Source organism: Grampus griseus (assembly GCF_964374135.1).
Source record: "Grampus griseus genome assembly, chromosome: 6".
In the NCBI taxonomy this organism is placed as follows: Eukaryota; Metazoa; Chordata; class Mammalia; order Artiodactyla; family Delphinidae; genus Grampus; species Grampus griseus.
The window spans coordinates 3011819-3028802 of NC_139000.1; the positions used below are offsets into that span (position 1 = coordinate 3011819).

General features: G+C 61.1%; 1 protein-coding gene across 3 annotated transcripts in view; it reads left to right on the forward strand.

The window, feature by feature from the left end:
• Positions 1 to 16984, forward strand: part of COL5A1 (collagen type V alpha 1 chain) — a gene marked incomplete at its 5' end in the record, with an annotated part of 155075 nt that overhangs the window by 78179 nt on the left and 59912 nt on the right. For all 3 annotated transcript variants that reach the window (XR_014296933.1, XM_082657319.1, XM_082657320.1), the window contains 14 exons: positions 2000 to 2074; positions 2927 to 3019; positions 4522 to 4578; positions 5427 to 5480; positions 5817 to 5870; positions 8261 to 8314; positions 9710 to 9763; positions 10966 to 11019; positions 12692 to 12736; positions 14110 to 14163; positions 14730 to 14774; positions 15363 to 15416; positions 15649 to 15693; positions 16499 to 16552. Coding sequence is in view for 2 of the 3 variants with exons in the window: in XM_082657319.1 (XP_082513445.1) it covers positions 2000 to 2074; positions 2927 to 3019; positions 4522 to 4578; positions 5427 to 5480; positions 5817 to 5870; positions 8261 to 8314; positions 9710 to 9763; positions 10966 to 11019; positions 12692 to 12736; positions 14110 to 14163; positions 14730 to 14774; positions 15363 to 15416; positions 15649 to 15693; positions 16499 to 16552 (792 nt within the window). The remainder of the gene's footprint in view (positions 1 to 1999; positions 2075 to 2926; positions 3020 to 4521; positions 4579 to 5426; positions 5481 to 5816; positions 5871 to 8260; positions 8315 to 9709; positions 9764 to 10965; positions 11020 to 12691; positions 12737 to 14109; positions 14164 to 14729; positions 14775 to 15362; positions 15417 to 15648; positions 15694 to 16498; positions 16553 to 16984) is intronic.

Here is a 16984-nt window from a genome sequence, read left to right on the forward strand (position 1 = left end):
TTCTCCCGGTTGTTGAGACCTCAACCCCTCCCTCCCACCTCTTTAGGTTTCAAGGGTTGGACATCCTTTCGGGATTTTGCTTGAGGGTCTTTTCTGTCCTTTAGAAGGCTTGTAAGAACCCCCGTTATTACACCCACGGAAAGCGTGATTCACAGGTGCCTGCATTAATCCCCAGGGCCCGCTGGGACGATGCCCAGCCGTGTCACCGCCTCCCCCTGCGGCTGGCTGGATGTACACTCAGGGCCAGGGGGATGGTCACAGGCTGGGTCCCTGCAACTTAGCTGAGAGGCAGAGTCCACTGAGGCCCATAGGAAGCTTTTAGCTTTGCAAAGGCCGTGGTGAGTGACCGCTGATGCCCGCAAGGCAAGGTCGTCCGACCATCTCCTGCCTCTGGGGGCAGGACAGGCGGCTCCGCCTTCCAGTGCCCCTGTGTGCCCAGGACATCTTTTGCCATCCAACCTGGGACACCTGGTTACTCACCTGTTCCACACAGCCAGGTATCTCTGTGATGTCCTGGCCGCAAGCCACAGTAACACGGGCCTCCCCTGGGTGTGTTGCGGCCACGTCCTCTCTGTGGCCTGGTCGTCCCCCCTGCGGTGCTGTCAATGAGGCATCACTAGGATTGAGCCAGGGCCGCCTGAGTCGTCTTGTTAACCTCTTGAACCCCCTAGAAGCCAGAAAGACCCTTTTTCATATTAGGGAGCACGTTGGGTGGGGGTACCTTTTGAGCTGGGACAAGGCTGAAAGTATCGATAGGAACACCTCAGCGCCTCCCTCCAGGCCTGTCGGGCTTCCCGGGCTCAGAAGACCTCAGTGAGCTCCGCTGGGACTTCCCGGCCCCCTCCTGCTGCAGGGCCAGCTGAGGCTCCTGGTGGGGTGGGAGCGTGCATGGTGCCCCCTTCCCCCAGGGCTCTGGCCCCGGCCGCAGGTGTAGCTGGGTTTCAGATCCAGAGCAGGCGCTGACCCCCGAGAACTTCTCTGGCCTCTCCCAAGCTGTAATTGCACAGGAGCCGACCTGAAAAAAAAGCAAACCACTGATACTGAGGACCTGAGGATTGGTGCGTGTTCCTCTCCTTTTCTGGGTCTTTCTAAGAGCAAAAGCAAAAATATCTCAGCATAAAGACTCCCCTGGTCTTTGCAGCTCCTCCCCGACCCTGCTGCTTTTATTATGGGAAGCAGCTCGGCTTTGCAGCTGGTCCTGAGCCCCGGGCTCCTGGGTTCAGCCTGGGGCCTGGGCCTACAGCCACTTCCAGAGAGTCTGAGCTTTGTCCCCTCCTCTCCGTGCCAGAGTGACGCCAGGACGCCCTCAGGAAAACCCTCTGTTAACCGTGGAAGGGGAGCCTGTTTCTTTACCTGGTCTACGTGTGACCAGCCCTGCGGTGCCAGTGCTTTAAAACATTTCTGTTTGACCAATGTAGGCCACTGATCAGAGAACACACAAAGGCCAGGAGACTTTTCTTACTTCGCCTTGGGCCTGGTGGCTGGAGCATGTCCCGTGTCTCACAGGCCGTGGACAGAGTGGGCCCCGTCATTGCCTGTGTTCAGTGTCCTGAAGGGTGGGAAGGCGGCTGTGATGCAGCCCCATCTTTTGGCTCAGGGGACAAAGTCTGAGTTACAGACCTCAGTGCTTGGCAAAGCTCGGCTGACGATTTTTTCAAGCTGCCCTCTGAGCAGCCAGCGCAGGTGTCCTTGGGCTGCCCCCCCAGGTGGGACACCTGGCAGGGACGTTCCTGGCGTTACTCCTGTGGTCGTGGAAGGCCCAGCACCTCCCGCGGTGTGGCCTCTGCCCTCCACGCCCCGCCCCCACGGCAGGCTCCAGCCTTTGTGTCTCTCATTCCTCTGGATCCTGTCCTCAGTCCACAGCGAAGCCCCCTCCTCTGGGCTTGGGGTGTGCACATCCCTTTCCCGGGGTCCTGCGTTTCTGACTCCGCCCGTCACCTCGTCCCAGCCCAGCTCCACCCTGTGTGCTGACCCACTCTCCTGGCCCTTCTGTCCACAGGGTCCCCCTGGACGCCCAGGCCTTCCTGGGGCTGACGGGCTGCCCGGCCCTCCTGGAACCATGCTCATGCTGCCTGTGAGTGTCCTTACTTGAGGGCTGGGGGGTGGCGGCCATGTGGGTGGGCTTGGGGTCCCAGGTGCGACGGAGGAGTGGGGCCCTGGGCTGTTTCCGAGGGGGGTCAGTCACCGGGCCGAAGACTAGCTCCAACCTGGGCCGATTGTCTCGTAGATATGGACCCCTTGGGGCTGTTCTGCTGACATAGCAGGGTGGACACCAGGGTCAAGGGCTCCACCTCTGCCGGCGTCCAGGGCTGGCCCCTCCTAAGGGAACAGAGTCCAGCTCTGCGGGAAGCTGTGTGGTGTCTGCTTCCGTCACCACACACCTGCCCTCTCCACTCGGACCCCCGTGCCAGCCGGCCCCTCCTTGAACTTGGCCTGCTCGTGACTTTGCGGGTCCTCACGGGGAGCCCAGGCCGGGAGGGCGAGCATGATGGAGGGCTGGTCTGGGCCCATGTCAGTTTCTCCGTGAGCCCGGGAGGCTGGGTGCAGCTCGGGAGACCCTGCGTGGACCTGTCGCCTCCCTGCTGGGCCTCAGTGCGGGGTTTGCACTGGGCCCTGGGCTCTTCCTTTAAGTAAATCGGGGCCGTGGGGTCTCAGGTGAAATGCCGCAGGTGCCAGAAGGGGCTTCCCGCTGCAGGGAGGCTCTCTGGGCGGCCCCAGGGCTGAAATTGGCCGGCGGGGCTGGAGCAGCCCTGTGCTGGCAGTCGGGTGGTGTGACCGAGACGGGGACTGGGGCTGGAAGCTGGCCATCCGGACTCTCCAAGACTCTGATGTTGCCAGGGAGGCCGACGGGCACCGCCTCAGCCCTGGGGTCCAGAGCGGGCACCACGTCGGTGTGCCCTTGGTGACCCCAGTCTTACACCTACAGTTCCGGTTCGGCGGGGGCGGCGATGCGGGCTCCAAAGGACCCATGGTCTCGGCCCAGGAGTCCCAAGCTCAAGCCATCCTCCAGCAGGCCCGGGTGAGTGGGGCCTGGGGCCGGGGGGCTGGGGGGCAGAGCCCGGCCCCACGGGGCTTGGGGCCCAGCCTGGAGGGGAGGTGCCTCTGGCCAGCTTGGGTGTGCGTGTCCGAGTCAGGAGCCTGCGGGGGTCGTCATCCCTGTGCATTTGGGGGACCCGGGTGAGCACCAGGAAAGGTGGGGGAGGTTTCTTAGGGTTCCTTGCCCACACCGGGGGTCCAGGTTCCTGGATGAGGACGGCTGCTGAGCCCCTCTGGCACCTCCTGACCCCGTGCGCCCAGCTTCAGCCGTCCGCTGCCCTCCCCTGGGCTCTGGGGATGGAGGGACCCCCGCCATGTACTCCTGGCAGGGGCTCCCTGTGATGGGCTGGGCCGAGCCCGATGCCCCGGGGAGAGAGCCCGTGGGTCCCGGAGCCCCTGGCCCAGCCTGGGGGTCCCGAGGAGCACTTGCCCCATTACTGCTCTGCTCTTGGTAGGTGAGCTGATTAGCGAATCGTGTTTTTCACTGACGAGGCTCCAGGTTGCTGACTGCCTGTGATAAGAGCAGATGCCCCCGGCGGGGTGGGTGACAGTGGAGTGCCCGTAATGGGGCATTGCAGCAAGCTGCTAAGTAGTCCCTTGTTTGGTAACATTTACGGAGCTCTGGCGCAGCAGATAGATGCTAACGATCAGAACGTGTGGATAATGAATTACAGGGCGGCGGGTACTGAGTCATTGCTACGGAACACATTGTCGTGTGATACAATCAGCGGGTAGCAAACCCCATCACCTGCCACCGGATTTACTGACGGGCCGGCCTGGCTGGCCTTCGAATATGTGTGTGTTTTGACTGAAGTCAAGTGGGCGATGGGCTCCCAAGAAGATTTTATAACACAAAATCTTCCAGAATTAAAATGGCATCGTGCAGGGGAAACAGTCTCAGAGTGGCGTGGAGGAAGCCCTCTAAGAAAGCAGGCTGAGCTGTGTGGTGCAGCTGGGAGGCGTGGAGCCACCTGGGCAGGTGTCTAGGTGGGGCCCTGGGTGGCTGAGGCTCCCTGGCTGCCTCTCCTGGGCATGACTTAGTTCACCCTACGAGGGCTCCCCGATACCTCCCCGGTCGCTGGAAGTGCCTCTCGTGGAACCCTAATCCAGCCCGGAAGCGGGGCTCCTTCTCACGCTTACTCTGCGGGGTGCAGGGCTGAGGGCAGGCCCTGCCCGTGCGAGGCCAGCTGGGGAGACGGAGGCAGTCAGCAAGAGGCTCTGAGCAGCCAGGTGGGTGGAGCGCCCATCCCCAAAGCGGGGAGTGGGCACCCACCTGGCTCCCACCCCACCTCTGCCGCTCCGTTTGTGGTTGTTGCCGGGAGCCCAGAGGATCGGAGAAAGTGGGTCTGGGGGTCCATGTGACCTCCACCCCCAGAGGCTCCTGTCCTTGGCCTCTGATATCGGCCCCCCTTCCCACCTGGCACGTCTCACCTGTCGGTACAGGTAAACCAGCCATTTCTCAGCGTGTCCCGTTTTCCCTTTCAGCTGGCGTTGAGGGGGCCGGCTGGCCCGATGGGTCTTACTGGGAGACCCGGCCCCATGGTAAGTAGTCATGGGGGAGCCTGGGGGAGCCTGGGGGATGGGGTGCCTTCCCTTCCCGCTGCACCCCCAGCCCATCAGGCTCCCAGCTTATCCAGGTCAGAGCACACTTTACGTCACTGGGACCTTGGGGCAGGAGGGGCCTGGGCGGCCGGGGCCTGTGGTGCCCTGGGGGCTGGGAAGCCCTCACACTTGCACTGGCTACGACTTTACCTCGTGACCCCGGGGGCTCCAAGCCTCTTTCTTTTGAGGCTGCCATCCCTCTTTATAGTCGAGACCACCTCAGTGTGGGGCAGACCCCGATTCTAGCCCCCTGCCCGGCCCCTGCTGCACGAGCCTCGGGCAGCCAGACACACTCGGGGCAGTGAAGGGGGCCCCTGGGGGTGTGCATGGCCCTTGAAGCTTGCAAGGAGCCGGAGGATTGAAGCGCACGGTGCTCCCATCCCCATTCCCCGTGTGGGGTGGGCTTGGCCCCTGGCCCCAGGTCTGCGTCGGTGCCCTCCCAGCATCTGCGGGTCTTGCCCTGCAGTGGGCGAGGATGTCCACACACGGCCCTGGGCTACGGGCTGTGACAGACCGTGGTCAGATCCATCCTGGAGAGAAGCGAGCGTGTTCTGAGCTCGTGGCCCTCGTGCGCGCCACTGTCCAGGATTTCCCTCAAACCTGGGAAGAGATGCACACGAGGAAAAGCGACTGCTTGTCCCTCGGGTTCTGTCCAAGGCAGCCGGCCGGGCTCTGTGGGAGCCCTGCCCACAGGCCAGTCCTGTGTCCCTTCTGCTTCCCGACCCTTCCCCAGTCACCCCTACAGCCTGTACCTGCCGGGCATCCCCTAACCAGACGTGTCTCCCCAGGGCCCTCCCGGGAGCGGAGGTCTGAAGGGCGAGCCGGGAGACATGGGGCCTCAGGTACGTACCCCCCTCACCTTCCTCTGTCTGAAGCGGCGCCCCCCGGAAGGCGGTGCCCCCGATGCCGCATTTCGTCAAGGAAGTAGCAGGAGTTGCCATCACCTGATGCAAAGCTGGATGTAGGACAGCAGTGGTGTCAGCAGCAGGGGACCGAGCTGGCTGTTTTCGGTCCCCACCCTCAGGGCAGTGGGTCCCGCACCCTGTCCTGCTGTTGCCCACGTGCTGGCAGCTGGGACAGTAGCCACGGGCCAGGTGGACGAGCACGGGGACCAGGCTTTGCTATTTCCCTCTGAGAAACAGACACGCTACTGACCTTTGTCCTCTGATTCGCGACAGGGTCCCCGGGGTTTGCAGGGCCCACCTGGCCCGTCGGGAAAGCCTGGAAGAAGGGTGAGTAGTTCTCAGTGACAGCGGCTGGGCCATGGATGGGGCGGGAGCCTGCGGTGCGTTTGCCCCGGTCACGCTGCATCTTGCCGGCTAGGCTTGGCCCAGCTGCTCCCCTCCCTTCAGAGGGCGTGTCTGTGTCCAAGGCTGGGTGGGTCCCGTTCCACGGGGGCAGCGAGCTGCCCCACCCCTGCCCCCAGCCTCTGTCCCGAGCATGTGAACGTAGTTTAACAAACATGTTTAATTAAAGCAATTTCCCAGGCTCTTGGGGAGCAAGTATGGAAAAGACAAAATGATCAGTGGTCCTTTCTTCAGGGGCAGCCTCATTTCTCCAGAAATGGCTTTGGTTTGGGGGAAATGGCCAGCCGGCTGCTCGGGCCCCCGCACCTTACCTGTGCTCCTAGACTCCTGGATTCTCTGTTTGGGTTGTAATTTTAGTGGACGAAACTGCTTTGCTTCCATGAGACCGTGGCTACTGACAGAGAGCGCGCGTTTATAACCTAATATAAATTGATGAACACCATCCAGTTGAGCTCGGGAAATCCTCATTTACCCACGTCAGGCTCTAACTAGTGGATCTTTTCATCAAGTGAACTTTTCTACCGAATGAAAAAATTACACGTTCTTGTGTTGTATTTATACCTAGATGAACCCCTGCAAGGAATGGTGGGTCGCCACTGAGCCGCCAGCTCTTGCTTTAGCTGCAGAGTATACAAGGCAAAAATGCATAATTCCTTAGCGGTTACAGGGCCTCTGTCCTGGGAGTTAATTGTAGTTACAAGGCAGGGGATGGAGTGAGCAGCATTCAGGCACGGCTGTCTCATGCCGGCCCCTCAAGGCTGCAGCTTCACGGATCGTGGAGGGGACCCAGGCACGAGGCAGAGGGGTGCACGGATGATTCTAGAAGGACCGCTGATGCCGGAATTCAGGGGTTCTTGGTAGACAGTGAGGTGGCTTATCTTGGACCTGGTTCTGAAAGGCATTTTATTTCTTTGAGGGTCTTTTGTATCTCTGTAAACACTTATTGCCACGTTTCAGTGGAAACGGTTTCTCGGTCAGGGAGAGGTGAAAACTGAAAAGGGGAGGATGCCAGCGATGGTCTGTAGGGTGACTCGTGGCAGAGACCACCGGCATCAGGGCCGTGGTTACGCATGTGCTGGAAGAATGAGGCTGGAGAGGAGGGGACGGCGGGAGGGGCTCAAGGCCGCATGGCGGGCTGTCCCTTTAGTTCTTTGTGCAGTGCGGAGCCCGTCAGCGTGAGAGAAGCGTCCGGCCGTTTGCCCGCAATGTCCTGCAGTGAAATCCTGTCAGCTCTTCTGACAGATTTCTCTTGATTTCTGAAAGCGTTTGGAAATTTGAGGAGAGGCTCCCGGTCGGGCCCTCTGTTCACGGGGTCATGTCCGCGTTCCGCCTGGAGCTGCGTTGCTCGGGTGCACGTTCCGAGATGACTTTTCATCCCTGGCGGTTCCTTGTAACCTTTCACCTGGGGTGCGCAGGCCGCCTCCTGGTGGTCCCCCCAGACCCTCGCCGCTTTCGTGCTGCCCTCCCCGTCCTGGTCGTGCCGTGAGGCCTTTCTGCCCGTCAGCGCAGCCCCGGTGGCCCTGGCGAGGCCTCATGGGTCAGGCACGTGTGGCCTGGAGAGGACGTGGTGTTGATCGAGGCCAGGGATGTACGCTCAGCTGCCTGACGTTCCTTATCGGCGAGTGGACGTCTGCCGTGGTCCCCGCCCCCATCTAGGTGGCCTCACGCCTGGCAGGCTCTCCTGGGGGACTGCGGCCTTTATCAGGGACCTGGTAGGTCGGGGCCCTGTCCTCCAGCCCCAGGTGGGCACCGTGGGCCTGCTGCCCCGGCTGGAAGGAATGGCCATGGGAGTGGCCCCCGGGTACGGAGAGTCGAGCTCACCGTCCAGACCCTGCCTGGGGGCGGCTGCATGGCCTTCGAGAGCCAGCCCACCCCTCTGGGCCTCACTTTCCTCCCCCTCCATCGCACTAACCAGGTGCTTTCTCTCGCCCTGTGGCTCTCTGGGCTTTCCCTTGATGTCAGCTGGTGGACAGGACATGTGCCGATGTCAGGGGCGGGCTCTCTCCTGGGTTGTGAAGCGGGTCCCACGGACCCACACGGCCCCTGGGTCGCCCCCCGTCACACCGTCTCGTGCATACCACGTCCTCACCAACACGGGGGCAAGCACGTTAGCCCCGCTCCAAGGTTCAGGATGGCGAGGCTCGGGAAGGCCAGAACCTGCGTACGGCAGCCGGGACTCCGGACGGGGTCCCCTGGGCCAGCCGGCCCCCCGGGGCTGTGGAAACCTCCGCTTGGTGTCACGGGGAGCCTCCGCCCAGAGGTCTCGGTAAGCCGGCCACTCCTGCGTACTGACAGTTTGCCCCGCTCCGTTCCAGGGCCGAGCTGGCAGCGACGGAGCAAGAGGCATGCCTGGACAGACTGGCCCCAAGGTAGGTGCCGCCCGCCGCCTCCTGGTGCCCGTTCCTCGGTCAGCGTCACCACGGCGTCAGCACGTGCTATGTGACGGATATGGTTGTGATGACACGTGATGACTCGGACATTTGCTATCATCCGGGGGTAGGACCTCGGGGGTTGGAAGGTTCAGTTTGGGTCAGCTCCTCTGGCACGTTGGCACGAAGACAGGGGCTGGTGGGGAGAATTTCATGGGTCTCTCACAAGTCCACGGGGCAGGACGTCCTCTTGCCGAGATTTGGGGTGTCTGCAGTAGACTGCGCGTGGGTGACCGTGGAGCTGAGGCGTGTGCGTGTGCCCCGGGGGCAGCCGCGGGAGCCCAGGGAAGCCCCACCCCTCCCGGCTGCAGGGAGTGAGCAGACTGCGCGTGGGTGACCGTGGAGTTGAGGCGTGTGCGTGTGCCCCGGGGGCAGCTGCGGGAGCCCGGGGAAGCCCCACCCCTCCCGGGTTCGGAGGTTCGGTGTGCCCATCCCTCTGTCCCCGAATCTGGGATGAAACTCCCGCTGTTCCTGGTCGACCCTTCCTTCTCGGCCCTGGAAGCGTTCGTCTAAAGCCCGTACAAGGTGCTGGAGGAAGTGCTGACTTTCTCCAGCGAGGAGCCCGCAGTGGGGACAGCAGCTGTTCTCAGGGGTCCCCAAACCCCCCACGGGGCACTGCACCTGCTCCCCCGGTAACTGGCGTGGATTGGCCCTCGGGTGCTCCTGTGAGCGCCGAGCGAACGAGCGGCCCTGGTTTTCAGGGACGTGCGGTGACGGAGGAGGAGAAGGTTCCTGAATCTGTCCCAGTAGCTTACGGCCTTCTTTCACCAACAAAAGTATTCAAGCCTGAACTAGTCTTCTCCTGACTTCAATCCCACATGGCTTGCAACACCCATGAGGCGGGGAGCTGGACTCCAGGAGGCCACCTGGGTGGCAGAAGGAGGGCTGGCCGGGGAGCTGGGGTGCCCGAGGGTGGGCGGAGCTGGGCCATCCGCCAGATGGGTAGGCGCACCTGCTGTGTGCGGGCGGCACTCTGAGCCCCGAGGGTGTCGAGATAAGAGGCACAGGCAGACAGCAGGTGCGCGTGCGCACACACACACACACACCCCGACTTCGCAGCCATCACCCCAAACGCTGAGGTCTCAGGACCCTCTGGGCCGCTGTCTGTGGCTCTGGGACAGAGGTCATCTCTCTGTTTGCAGCCTTTGTTGGTGTTTTGGGGAAAAGCATTGGGATGATGGACCCAAGGCTGTGGAATGTGTGATGGGGCGGCAGCCAGGGGCCCCTCCGCGGGGTCCTGGGGCCCTGGGTGCACAGGTGCTGCATAGACTGTGGCCCGAGGCAGGTGGAGCGGCCGTGTGGCACGGGCTGAGCTGCCCTCTGTCCTCCTCGCAGGGTGACCGCGGCTTCGATGGCCTGGCTGGGCTGCCGGGAGAGAAGGGCCACCGGGTGAGTGTTTCCTCTCTGGGAGCTGCTGGGGGAGGTGCTGTCGGGAGGCTCTTCTGGGCAGCCTTAGGCTTCCTGGGGGGTTGGGCACTCGATTCCAAAGTGGTCGTTGGTGAGCCTCATGAGGCTGGGGCAGTGGACTTAGACGCGGGCATGACATCCTTGGGGATGGAAGGTCAGCCCAAGGAGAGCCGATTTCGCACCTGCAGCTGATGGCGAAAGAGCCAGTGGCCCCCTCGAGTGGGTGAGGCAGGGAATGTGGAGCTCCCGTGGGAAACCCACTCTGTTAAGGGGCCCTCCACACCTTCAGGAAACCCAGGGGCTGCCCTTTTGGGACCCGAGGACCCTTCTCACCGTTAAGGGGCGGCTCCAGGAGGTGGGCTGGTCCCACGTGACCGCCCCATGGATGGGGGTCGGGGCGCACGCTGCAGCCGGGGGCCCGCCTGTTATCTTGCCCGGTCCCACGTGTCCCCATGAGATGCTCTTTGCAGCCCTTAACCTGTTTTCTTTGATGTAGATGATGCCTCTTTCATGTTTTGGCATGTCCTGGGCATGCAGGCACACACACGTGTGCACGTGAACACACATGCACACACACACACACACACACGCACGCTGTTGATTCTGTCATAAGGGTCACCCGTCACGTCTGCCGCCCTGAGAAGTGGCTCGTGTGCCTTAGCCAGAGCTTCTTCGCCCACGTTCTCCGACACTCATGGGGAGACCGGGGGAAAGGGCCAGTCCGTGGGACTGACAGAGGAGCACGTACTGAGCACCGATGGTGTGCAAGGCCTGAAGCTGCAGGGGTGTCAGGTGGACCAGCGCTGACCTTCACAGTGCAGAGTGGTGGCCCTTTCAGGGGGCGTGCGGGGCTGGGGTGTGCCCCTGCTTCACACGGAGAGGTCAGTAGGGTGCAGCTCAGACCCAGGTGTCCTGGGGTGCCTGCCGGTCCCTGGGTGCCGGTCCAGCCGACCCTCCTCCAGGACACCGAGTCCCGGGTTGAGAGTCCTGCCAGCCAGCTTTGCAGCCCGTCACGCCAGGAGGCCCTGTCTCCAAAGGGGTCCTCTGTGACTCTGGGAAAGTCTTGGGAGGCGGTGCCTTCTGAGACTTTCAGTCTCAGAAGCAGAGAAAGACGACATGGGGGGCTTGAGACAGCCGTGCGTGTCTGCCCGCGGGCCTAACGCTGACCCTTCTTGGCTTCCCAGGGCGACCCTGGTCCTTCTGGCCCTCCGGGACCTCCAGGGGAAGACGGAGAAAGGGTACGTATCCTGCTGTGTGGGGGCCACACCTGCTGCCCGTCTCCTCGGTGAAAACTGCACAAGATGCTGGCAGCAGTGATCGGCACCTGCATCGGGGGGAGGGGAGTTGATGGGAGTGGACAGACGGCCACACAGGACTTCCTTCCTGTAGAAGCAGATCTCAGACCTTGATGTTGGGGGAGCCGATAAGCTCCGTGTCTGAGTGAGGGGCGGACAGAGGCAGCGAGTGGCAGAGCTTGGGATTTGGGGTGAGGAGTGACGTGCAGAGAGTCCAGAAAATGACCTTCCTTGGCCCTGGAGGTGGGGACAAGGTGAGGGAAGCGTGTGGACAGAGCGAGGGGTGGTGATGCCATCCAAGGTCAGGGCCTGGGCTAGGTCGGGCACTCAGGTGGGCTCTGCCCTGAGTCCTGGTTCTGTCAGGTGCGTCTTGGTGGGGCTGCAGACCAAGCGATGTCCTTAGACGGAAGCACAGCCCTCCTGTGGCAGAGAAGCCTGCGGCCCCTCTCCCTCCATGCGCCCCAGTCACTTAGACAGTTTCTTCGGGCGTTAGGGGTATTTGGGGGACAGGTTTAGAAGCCCCAGTACCTGGGAAAGAGGGGCATGCGTGTCCTGACAGCTCCTGGGCTGTGGCATCATCAGGGCACTGTCTCCTGTTGGGGCCTCAGCCTGCACGGTCCACTGTAAGATGAGAGAGGGGAGAGGGGTCCCCGGATGTCTGTGCTTCTGGAATGAGGAGGTGCATGCAGGTGCACGCGCGTGCACGCGTGTGTGTGTGTGCATGCGTGTGCAGGGCTGTGTGTGTGCATGTGCACTGTGAGTGGGTATGCGTGCGTGCATTTGCAGTGTGTCTGTGTGCATGCGGGTGTGTGTGTGCGTGCACGTGCCTGCACAGGGTGTGTGCTTGTGTGCGCTGAAGGAAGGAGGAGGGGGCAGTGCCTTGATGGAGAGAAGCGGGGTGTGAACAAGCATCTCCTGGTCGTGAACCAGGCAAGCTAAGGCAGCTTTCCTTGTAGAGCCAGAAGGAAAGACTCATCCTGGTTTGCTCCCCGTCTGTGTTTAAGACGTTAGGGCCCCTTGGGGTTGGCCCAGGGCATCTGGTGATTCTCTCAGGATCCTGCCCTACACCAGTTTCTATCATTCATGTCTCTACCTTTCACCTGTCTATCTATCATCTATCTGTATCTGTTTATCTCCATCATCTATCTATCATCTATCTATATCTATTTATCTCTATCATCTATCTACCTGTGATCTATCTATTATCTGTTCATCAAGCTACCGACCTACGATTTATCGATCCTCTGCCTATTTATCTGTTATCTATACATCATCTCTCTCTATCTTGCTGTCTTTCTACCTGTCTGCCATCTATCTCTGCCTAGTTTCTGCCATTCTAGTTTTCATCCGTGTCTTTACCTGTCAGGTAACCATTGATTTTTCCTGCCCAGCTTTCCCCTCACTGGGGCTGTGAGCCCCAAACCCCGCCTTTTACCTGCAGCCTTTGGGAGTGGGGACACTCGGCGCTTTGCCTGCTGGCGCAGGGACTAGTAACTGGCGTATGCTGAAGCAGCCCCAGGCCAAAGAATCCTGCACGGATGAAGGAAAAATTGTCTCTCTCGTGTCCAGGTTTTATGGCTTATCCCTAAAATCCTGCCTCTTTTCTCCCCCATAGGGTGACGATGGAGAAGTCGGGCCCAGAGGGCTGCCCGGGGAGCCTGTAAGTCCACTGACTGGGTGGGCTTCTGTGTCTCCTCCTTGATGCTCTGGCCAGAATCAGGGATCGACTCAGAGCATAGATTCGAGAGGGGCTCAGCCTTGAGACACACAAATCTGGGGATCTCCCGGGAAAGGAACGGGTGAGGTGGGCGGACAGTGTTAAGGAGTCAGCCTGAGCCTTTGCCAGGGAGGAAGCCCCGGCCCCCGAGGGTCGTGGTTGGGACTCCAGGTACAGACGTGGTGGGTATCCTGGGTCCATGATCGTGGGTGTCCAGGACCCATGATGGTGGGTGTCCAGTGTCTATGATGGTGGGTGCCCAGGGTCCACCATGTTGGGTGTCCAGGGTCCATGATGGTGGGTGTCCAGTGTCTATGATGGTGGGTGCCCAGGGTCCACCATGTTGGGTGTCCAGGGTCCATCAGGGTAGGTGTCCAGGGGCAGTCGCTTGACCTGCCACACTTTCTGATGGCTACATTTTCCAAATAAAGAGTCCTCCAGGAGGGCGCCCCTACCCGGGCCTCCAGAAGCTCTTTACCTAAGCTGACTTCTGTTTAAGACCAGAGCGATTTCCTCAGTGACAAAAGGACATTAATTCCTTTTCACTTACTGTTACTTTTCAAACATCTCATTTTTGTTACCCACGTCAACGTGGCCATACACATCCGGGGACGTTAACTGAGGAGAAATATTGCAGGCGCTGCGTGGAGAGCTCGCCCGGGGTCGGCGTTTGCACCTCCGCTTGGGACTAAATTACACCCTAGGTGTCTGGTTAGCCACAATGGGCGTTCATCAACACAGCTCCCCCCTTAACACGGGTCTAGGCGATGCCTTCTGGGTTATCAACTTCTGAAAAACATTTACGTGACTAGGTATTAAAAGAAGGAAGGGAACATTTAAGTGGCAATGAACGTGGGAAGCGTTTCTCTTCTAGTGCATCTGAGAAGGTCCTGTCAAAATTAAAGGCACTCGAAATCGCGGTGCCTTGAAAGGCTCTAGCTCTCCAGCTGACAGGGAGGGAGGGAGCCGTCCGGATGTGGGTCCTTCCCTGGCAGGTAGTGGCCGCTCTGCGGCCCCTGCCCCTGTGCGTGGGGCGGTTCCCACACACATGCCCCTCCCGGCCAGGGAGCGGGTACTGAGCCCCTATCAGTTCTAGCCAGCCCTGCCTCTGGTTCCGAGAGCCCGGGTGGAGAGCTGGGGTGCGGTGAGGAGTTGAAGCAGAGGAGAAGGGGGAGTTGAGTTGGCCACACTCCCTGGGAGACCCGCCTCCGCAGCAGAGGCTCTGGGAAGAGGGGTCGCTGAGGGAGGCTGGGGACGGGGCAGGGGGCTGGGATTCCTGGCCGAGTCTGAACCTTCCTTACTCTTTCCTCTCGCAGGGGCCTCGTGGTCTGCTGGGGCCGAAGGGGCCCCCAGGCCCTCCTGGACCTCCTGTAAGTCCTTCGCGTGTCTGTCCCATCCCTGCCCTCGAGATCCCGCCCCCAGCTTGTGGTCCACTCGGGCCTGCCGGCAGCTGCCCGCACTGACGGCTGTGCACGCTGCCCAGTGTTCGCGTTGGGTGTCCGTGGGGCCCTGATGCTCACCCGTGGGGGGCAGCCCCGGCAGGTGTGGGCTTGCAGGTGGAGGTGCAGGGTTCGCTCTGTCACCGGGACGCCCATTTCCCGCCCTTGAAAACACTTCCAGTAGCATCTTGGCAGCTCCTGGAGGGAGACAGAAGCCCGTGGTTCTGGCGGGGCTCATCCAGGGGGTGGCTTCCCCAGGGCTGGCCCCCCTGCCCAGCTGTCCGAGAACTCAGGGCTGCCCCACGTGATGCTGGGGCCTGGCAGCCCCGCTAAACCCTAGCCAATCTCGGGGTTTATTCGGGATCAAGCCTTTCCCCTCCCTCAGAGGGTGTGGCGTCCTCTGACATTGCGGGCGGGGACCAAGCTGTGTTGAGTGGACTTTTCCTGGGGAGCCTTGTTAATTTTCAGTCTCTTTTGTTTCAATGTCATTCATCCAGGGTGTGACGGGAATGGATGGCCAACCGGGCCCGAAAGGCAATGTGGTAAGTCTGGGGGTCCCGTGCCCCGGTCTCATGGAGGTGACCCCTGGGCTCACTCCCAACTGCTCGGGGCAGGGGAGGGGGATCCGTGCCACCAAAACCAGATGAGGATGTGACGGGGAGGGCGCAGACTCTGAGCCCCGGCCCCGTGAGGTGCAGGCCTCCAGCAGGAGAGCACGTTGTGAGATCCCGGAGTCGGTGCTTTGCTCCATCCAGAGCCCGACCGCGTCAGCACAGGTGTGGAGGGAAGCCTCTTTCTCGCTGTGCATGGCAAGCTGGTGGTGGCCAGGTGCTGTGACAGCGCCCACTGAGAGAGAGAGGGGTCTCATGCGTCTCTTTTAAGGGCCCGGGAGAATTTAGCTGGCGTGAGGATTTGGGAATTTTCAGCCGGGTGGGATATTTTCTGGTAGGTCCTGTCTCTTGCCCCTCCTGGCCAGCCGTCTGCCGTGCCTGCACAGACACAGGCATGTGCTTCCGGCCCGGGGGGGCCTGGATCTGGCCCCCTGCCTTCCCATCTGGGCACGACAGCAGATTGCACCCCCTGCTCGCCCTCCAGAGCCCCCTTCAGCGCCTCACTTGTGTTTCCTGTAGGGTCCCCAGGGAGAGCCCGGCCCCCCGGGACAGCAGGGTAATCCAGGCGCCCAGGTGAGTGAGCCGGGTGGGCTTGTGGGCAGCGGGAGGTGCAGGTCTGCAGTGCCCGGGGCGTGAGCGGCTGCTGAGTGCAGCCCTGAGGGCCCCGCAGCCTGGAGGTGACCCAGGATGGGGTCGGCACCCAGATGAGGGAGCGCATCGGGGGAAGATAGACAGATGGCAGGGAGGGGTTCTGAGTCAGTCGAAAAGTTCCCTGACCTTTCCTGCTCACTCTTTCCCCTCCCAGGGTCTTCCAGGCCCCCAGGGTGCAATTGGACCTCCAGGAGAAAAGGTAGGTGGGCTGAGCTGGGCATAGGGGTGCTTGCCTGTGGGGTGCATTAGGAGCACTGGTCACCAGCTTGTGGTGTGGACCTTTGTCCTTCCGTCCTTCCTTCCCTCCCTCCCTCTCTCCCCCCTCCCCCTCCCTTCTTTCCTTCCTTCCTTCCTTCCTCCCTCCCTTCCCTCCTTCCTTCCCTCCCTCCCTCCCTCCCTCCTTTCTCTAGCTATGTATAAGGTTGCTAGATTTGAGAAGAAAAACAGATACGGGACACTCAGTTAAATTTGAACTGTGTTGTCTGAAATTCCAGATTTAACTGGGCATCTCGTTTTGTTGTTTGTTTTGTTTTGTTTCTTCTTGCTAAATTTGGCAACCCTAAATATATCCTCGGCACCCCGAGTCCACATGCTGGGGACAGAACCGGAGCCGGAGTCCTTACACATCTTGTGGCTCAGCCCCAGGTGCCCAGTGAACTCAGCACCTGGGGCGGCACCGGCAGAGTGACCTCCAAGGGGCGGTTCTCAGTGCCTCATAGCCCCCGGCCGCCCCTGTTGGGGAACTCCTGACTTCACTTGGCGGGTGATTTTTTTCCGGTAGCAAAACTGAAGGCTCTGGAAACAGCAAAGGGTCCACTACTTTTGGGTGCTGCCCGCGGCTGGAAGCTTTGTAGCCAGTGGGAGCGGGTGCCTGTGAGCAACCTTTTTAAACAAATGCTCTTTGAGCAGAAATGTTGAAAAGTAACTTTGGGGGCTTGTAGAGAGGCTGGGCAGCTGAGGGGATCCCTGGGGCATCTGCTCATGGAGTCTGTGGTTTGTTCCAGGGCCCCCTGGGTAAACCAGGCCTCCCAGGAATGCCCGGCGCTGATGGACCCCCGGTGAGTACCACTGCCCACCTCACCCTTTACGCCCCACCTGCCCATGTCCACCCAGGGGTGGGCACTGGGAATCTGGGCAAACGGCCCCTCCCCTCGCTCTCGAGACGGCCATGCACACGTGGCCCCCGTCTCCTCTTCCAGCTCCTTCGATGAAGACCTCTCCGCTGGCGAGCTTGACTGCTCAGGAATTACTTACTGGGTTTTGGACACACTTTCCATAATGTGGTTCCATCAGAGGGTGGTGATTGCATGAGTAGGAACGTCCGTTATTGATTGGGGTTTGACGCTTGTGATCAGAGCCCAGCCTCGTACTTTTAAATCTACGGAGGGCTGGGCTGGGCTCCGAGCAGTCGCGTGTGTCGCCAGGGCCGGGTGTATTTTTAGCCATCACGCACGGAGAAGAGGGGTGTGAACACGCAGCTGTGGAGCTAA